We start from the raw sequence: 6,740 nt of genomic DNA on the forward strand, positions 1-6,740 counted from the left end.
GACAAGGCAGGGGCACCGCGGGTGTGTCCGGCCGGCAGCCCCCGGGCACGCGGCAGGCCCCGGCCGGGAGCGGCGGCCGCAGCCCCCCCTCACGGCCCCGCCGGGGCCGCCCCTTGGCCGCGGGCCGCGGCCCGGCCCCATAAAGGCGGCGGCGCGGCGGGCGCGGCCCGGGAGCGGCGGTGGCGGCCCCAGCACTGCAGCGCACCAGGTAAGCGCCGGCCGGGCCCCGCTGCCCGCCCGGCTGTGCCAGCGGCGCCCGGGGCTCGCTGCGCCCCGCGGGTCCCGCCGGGCGCCGTCCCCGCTGCTGCCCGAGCGCCCGCCCTGCGCCGGCAGCGCCCGCTGCCCCCTCCAGCAGCCCTCTCCAGCAAGCTGCTCCGGCCGTGGCGTGGGGTTTGCATGCTTGGCGCTTGTTTGCTATTTCGGTGTTGCGTGGGCTTTTTTCCTTTTTCTTTCTTTTTTTTTTTTTTTTTATTTTTTTTTTTTTCCCGACACTGCAAAAGCTCGGGTCACCAAAGTTGCAGAGAGAGTATTTTTCTGAAGCCTTAGTTCAATTCCTAATAAAGCAAAGCAAAAGTTGATTAATTTGATTCCGGTACTCTCCTCCTACTGCTTATTATGGTAAATACTCCACAATAAAAAAAAGTAAGAAGAGGCCACTGCAGCTTCTGCTTTATTTTTGGCAGGGCTCTGGAATACCAGTGAGAACTCTGGGAAGCAGAAAGCCATTTATTTAAGTGACAAGGCAAATGCCTTTCCGTGACTCAACAAAACTCTGTTTCCTGCAAGGACTGCATCCATCTCAGCAGTGATGTGCTGTGGTTGAAGCCCCTTTTAGAAATGTTCAAGCTATCTGGCATTGCATGGGCCATGGCCTTGCGCAGTAATTTTGATATCCATCATCTGAGAGGGAGGGTTATGAGTAACTCTTTACAAAAAAAACTGTAGCATTCTTATTTAATCCTTGGAGTAGACTTTCAGCATAATCTTTAGGGATTATCAAAAGTCAATTTTTGAAGCCTAGTGAGGTGAAAAAAATAGTATGTCCTTCTCTTCTCCCACTTTTTTTCCCTGTTTCACTCAGCAGTTGACATTACCAGTGCAAAGAGCCCTATGACTTAGACCTGGGTTCACAGCTCATAAAAATATTTCTAAAGGTGCTTTAGTATTTTTATTCAACCAAACAAGTGCCTAAAAAGATAAACTGAGAGTTTTTCAGAGCCACAGAGTGATGGTTCTGCATAAAGATATATAGAATCCCATCTGATGATCTGATGGGATAGGCAACTTGCTTAATATAGTGCTGTCTGTGCTCAGAGGTGAAGCAGCTGATCCAGCTTGTTGGAATTTTAAGACCACACTCAGGGCCTCTGAGAGGGAAGTTCAAGTGGATGAGCACTTCTACTTTAATTGGATCTGTTTTACTTGTTACTAGAATGTTCTTTCCTGTATTTTCAGGAAAATATGTTCAATTAGCTTTCACTGAAATCTGTTTTTCAGAGTTTTGGAGAAAGAAAGGAGAGTAGATTTGAATTGAAGAAGTTTAGGATTGGCAAGAAATGACAGTCTAGTTTCAGCATGGTTCCTTAGGTAGAACTGTCAATTTTGATTTAGGCTGCATTGTTTAAAACTGTGCAGAGATGAAGCCATGAATAATTAAGAGAATGGATGAAGTAAATACACATTCTTGAGAAGCTTCTTATCTGATGTAATAAACGATGACATCCTGTGTTTCTTCTCCATTCAGAATGATACAGGTCTTGGACCCGAGACCCTTGCCCAGCTCCAGCATGCCTGTGGATATGGCCATGCGAATTTGCATAGCCCATTCTCCACCGCTGAAAAGCTTTCTCAGCCCCCTCGAGGACTGCCAAACAAACAGCTTTGTGAACAGACTCAAACCTCTCAGGCCGTGCCTTCATGTGAAATGCGACTCCGAAGATCAGAAGAGCGACTGGAACCACTCGCCAGCCCGAGCCAAGAAGCGCGTTGTGTTTGCAGACTCCAAGGGGCTGTCCCTGACAGTGATCCACACCTTCTCCGAGTTCCAGGAGCCCCCTGTGTGGGATCTGCCATTTGACCTCTTAGGCATTGAGGACATAACATCTGACTTAAAACTCCATGAGGAGAAATCCTTGATTCTGGGTTTCCCTCAGCCCTCAACTGACTACCTGGACTTCAGGAACCATCTGCAGACGAACCTGGTCTGCCTGGAGACCTGCACCCTGCAAGAGAAGGTCCTGTCAGGCACTGTGAAAGTAAAAAATGTGAGCTTTGAAAAAAAGGTTCAGGTTCGTATTACTTTTGATACGTGGAAGACCTACAAAGATGTTGAGTGTGTGTACATGAACAATGTTTACAGTGATTTTGAAAATGATACCTTCTCATTTACCATTGATTTTCCTCCTGCCATTTCCTCTGAAGAGAAGATAGAGTTTTGCATTTCTTACCAAAGTGGAGAACATACCTTCTGGGACAATAATGAGGGTCAGAATTACAAAATTGTACATGCAGAGTGGAAGCCTAATGGTGTTCAGATACCATCTGCCAAGGAAGGCTATGTAGATCTTCAGACTTCAAGGAGAGGACAAGAGAGAGAACCTGATCAGCTGGGCAGTCCAAGGTTGTCCAGTGGCCTCTTTCCCCAGTGGCAGAGCTTGGGTCAGATTGAAAGTTCATTACCATATTGGTGATCCACACTACTGAGGAAGAATCCTTCCATTTGGCAACAGAACAGTGCTAGATTTCTGGTTCACATACTGCATGGTGAAACCACCTGGCAGGTTTTGTTTGCTGTCTGAAAAAAATCCAAGTTCATTAGACTGTGGGACTTGTTATACCATATTATGCTCCTGAAGTTCTTAGCCAAACTTTATCCTTGAAAGGGAAGAAAACCAAGGTGCAACTCATGTGTATGCTACATACTGTAGGAGTAGCTTGCCTGTATCTCATGTATATGCTGCTTTCTTCCTGCTGTCAGCTCTCCTGGGTCACTAGGAGAGAGACTTGCAAAGTAGTATGGAAGGCAATGGTGTCTCAGCAATCTGTGGTAACTGTGTGTGAGAGCATGTGTGTGTGCACATGGATGGAAACAGAATGTCTCAACTCATTTTGCACCTACCAGGAGTGCAGTAAATGCTGTCAGGAGGCTTGCTGTGACCCTCTATGTGCTTGTAGCAAAGGCAGGTAGGGGTGCATGGTGAAGAGTTGTGGCCTCAATACATGTTAAGAAACTTGGAGAGGATAATGGACAAGTGGGAAAAGGGGAAGAGGTAGAATGTGCTACATAACTTGGAGATGTGCAATGTTCTGATTACTTCTTTCCAAAGCTGTTTTTCTAAATCTCAGAGAAAGATATATGGGGTAAAAAGAAGACTAAAGAAAATGATGCAAAGTGAATAGCAGAAGTGACCACTGCTTTAAGAAGTCATGTCTGTCCTTAGTGTTTGTGTGAAGCCTTGCATTTGATAACAAATGTAACCTTGACTTCATCATCCTACTTATTTAGCAGGCAGATGGTTGCCTTTCAATGTTAAAAGAAAAATGTGCCTTTGAAAAAATTTTAAAGCCACCCTAATATGAGAAAAATAGGGTTAGGCAACAAAACAAAGTGTTTTGTGAATTTCCTACTCTGTAGTATCATTAGGTGATTCCACTCGCCACCTGATCTAATCTTACAGCATCTGATGGTTGGGCATCTTGCTCCTAATTGCAACGTTAGCCATGACTTTTCACAAGTAACATAGGCAAGGTCCTTCATATTGAAGACTGTGAATTAGCTGCACTTTGTGAGAGCTAATTTCTTTAGAAGAGATGGGTTGTTACTAGTTTTCTCTAGACTGAATAGAGGCTTGCACATAGAAAACTGTTCTGGTTTACCTCATTTTTATAAGTTTTTGTTTTTAGACTTTAGTAAACTAATATATCTTTGGTATCTGTATGCTTATAATTTAGCTTTGTGAGCTGTCAAACTTTAAATGTTATCTGGGTTTCATGCAAGACTTGTGTGAGAAATTGTCCAGTACATGCTCAGCAGGTGTGAATGCTGGCACACCTTTTAGCTATACAGAAAAGGTGTTAACATCAAAACATAAATCACATTTTTGTCCACAGCTAAGAAGTATAATAGCCTGAGTGTGAAGCTACTTGCAGTGCAACGAGATGTTAAATACTAAGGTGAAATAAGCCTCCTCCACTAATTGCACTTTTCCTTATGTAACCTTTGCTATTATGTGTAAACTAGCCATTTTAAGAATAAATTTTATTTTGATACATCTGCTTCTCACTGTGCCAGCTCAATCTATATATTTTCTCAGCTTCTATAAAACAAACTTAGATGTGATACAAGGTACAACCTGTTTGTTCTGTGCAATGGGATCTGCTAAAGCTGGTTGTGGTATGGCATCTCAGATCAGAAGCTGGCATTACCCTGAAAACGAATTCCAAGCTCTTCACTAAATGAGAGATCCTTGAAAGTATTCACCTTGCAAGTTGTATAATTTTAAGAAACACTGTATCTCACTAAATTTACCTAGAATATTTTGGTTTGACAGATTTTGTCAAGCAATTTGCTGTGCTGTGGGCAAGTCTGGCAGGAGTGCGTCTTAATCTGAGGGCCAGACTTACGTGCTGAGCTAGAGCATATGTGTGGATGGGTGAATCTAGACAGCAGCACTTAATGTTTTCTGGGTTGCTTTCACCTGAACTTGGCCAGTTGTGCTGCCTCCTGCAGCTATGCTGCTCTCTAGGGCAGTGGGAGGTTATACCCAGGAATCCATGGAAGTGCCATCAGTCCCAAAGGACTCCCTGGGAAATGAAGTGTCTGCTGTGAGCCAGCCACACACCAGTGGTGCTGCGGCGTGGCCTCACAGGCACTGAGAATGGAGAGAAGGGTGGGGGAGGTTTCCAAGGGCCCTCGTCCCCTGGGGCGTGGGCAGAGGACACCCCTACTTCTCCTCCATGGCATGCACAGCTGAACAGAGGATTTCTTAGTACATTATCTCACTGACAAGATGCAGTTTAGTGCTGTCTGCAGCACACAAAGTCAAGGGTTTCCAGCAAGAAATCTAGCTTTAACTGTGAAAAAGCAATTCCTGAAAGGCAGAAGACATGAAGCTAACAGCAATTTGCTGACCTGAGGAATTAATTTAGTGCTTCCACATGGCTGGCTGGACACAGAGCCCACCTACCAATCTCAGACTCAGTTACTAAGTACTCTGGATCTTAGTGGGTAGGAGCTCTTATATACTGGACCACCAGGTCCCTGCTCTAGAAAAAAAAAGTGAACTAAAGAGAGATTTGTAACTTTAATGGCTTAAAGGCTGCTGTGTGTCAAGAAATTTGTTAAATTTGGCTTCAACAAACCAGATGTAAGGCTACTGGGTAAAGCAGAAGCCCTCTAGCATGAGGAAAAGCAGCATCTCTTATCCTCCAGCCAGGCTTTGAGACCAGCCAGCCCAACTGCCCTGCTCCTGACTGAGACATAAATCACTTAAAAATACCAGAAGACAGATTCCTTTGACCAAGCCTCGGCTTTAAGCCAGCTGCTTTGCAAAGATGCCTTGCAAGGTCCTACTTGCCCAGCAGAGAGTCGATGTGGTGCTGCAGTGTTGCTCAGCAGCTTCAAAGCCCTCCCTCAGCTGAAAGGGCAAAGGATTTCTCCTTTCTTCACTCCCTACCAAAGCAACACAGTTTCACTCTTTCCTCTTTTAAAACAGCTCATGTTTAACACTAAAGCTCCCATCCATGAAAAAAGTAACAGGCTCCTGGAGAAAAGCATTAGCAACAATGAGGTATATTAACTGAGAAAAATACTGGTCTTACAAATCTTTCATCAAACACTGAGAAAAACATCACTACTGGAAAATTGTCTCAGCATCTTAGATGCTGCCCTTTCAGATATATCTGTTCCAAAACCTGAAGGTATAAAGCAGGTGTGGTCCTTGAAAGAAAAAGCTTGCAACCTGTGGCATCATCTCATTCTCTTGGGAAATCCCTTTTTCAGCTGCACTGTAGGTCTGTATTTCCAGCACTAATGTGACAGCAGTGAGTAACTGGATTCACTCCTATACCTTTGCAGTGTCTGACTTTCAGTTATAGCCTATGGGTGGCACAGTGCTTACAGACTTTGTTCTTCAAATATGAGTGTTTTAAGTTGGGTTCCTAATTGCTGTGCTCACTTTTGAGAAGCTAGATTTAATTTTGCCATGCAAAATTAAATTAGAATTTGCTGGTGTTTTATATTAACAAAGATCTATCACCCTGGAAGATCAGTGTCTGAACATTTCCTGAGAACATAATTAGGATTTTCACGGGCAATTAGTGAATGTCTTTTTCTGTAGTTAAATATAGCTAAGCAAATCACCACAATTTATATGGTAAATCTGGTACATTAATGGTAATGTGGTAGATTTTACAGTGTTAAATATGCATAAAGCAACAACTCCCATCTCTCTCAGATACTTCTGAGATTTAAAATGAAATGTAATCAAGAATAAAATATTTCCATGAGGCTAAAATAAAGTAAGAATGTGCTAAATCCTCTTGAGTGGTCTCTGCTCCTGTTTCAAGAACCACCTGTACTTCAGCCTGTCCTGGCTGGCATTCACTTCACGTACTCTTACAGCCCTTCAGTGACAGTGGCTTCCAATTATTCTTTCCTCATTTTAAGAGTCTCCTCAGGTCCTAGCCTGATTAAAACTAAGCTCTTAGCTTCTTGTTTTATTCTGCATAGGCAAGAAGAA

General features: G+C 44.0%; 1 protein-coding gene across 1 annotated transcript; it reads left to right on the forward strand.

The window, feature by feature from the left end:
* Nucleotides 1-149: 149 nt before the first annotated feature.
* PPP1R3C (protein phosphatase 1 regulatory subunit 3C) lies at nucleotides 150-4,271 on the forward strand. Its single transcript, XM_053983744.1, has 2 exons — nucleotides 150-208; nucleotides 1,745-4,271. The coding sequence occupies exon 2, from the start codon at nucleotides 1,746-1,748 to the stop codon at nucleotides 2,688-2,690; it is 945 nt and encodes a 314-aa protein (XP_053839719.1). The 5' UTR covers nucleotides 150-208; nucleotide 1,745; the 3' UTR covers nucleotides 2,691-4,271.
* Nucleotides 4,272-6,740: the final 2,469 nt, after the last annotated feature.

The sequence above is a fragment of the Vidua macroura genome, chromosome 8 (assembly GCF_024509145.1).
Source record: "Vidua macroura isolate BioBank_ID:100142 chromosome 8, ASM2450914v1, whole genome shotgun sequence".
NCBI classification, from domain to species: domain Eukaryota; kingdom Metazoa; phylum Chordata; class Aves; order Passeriformes; family Viduidae; genus Vidua; species Vidua macroura.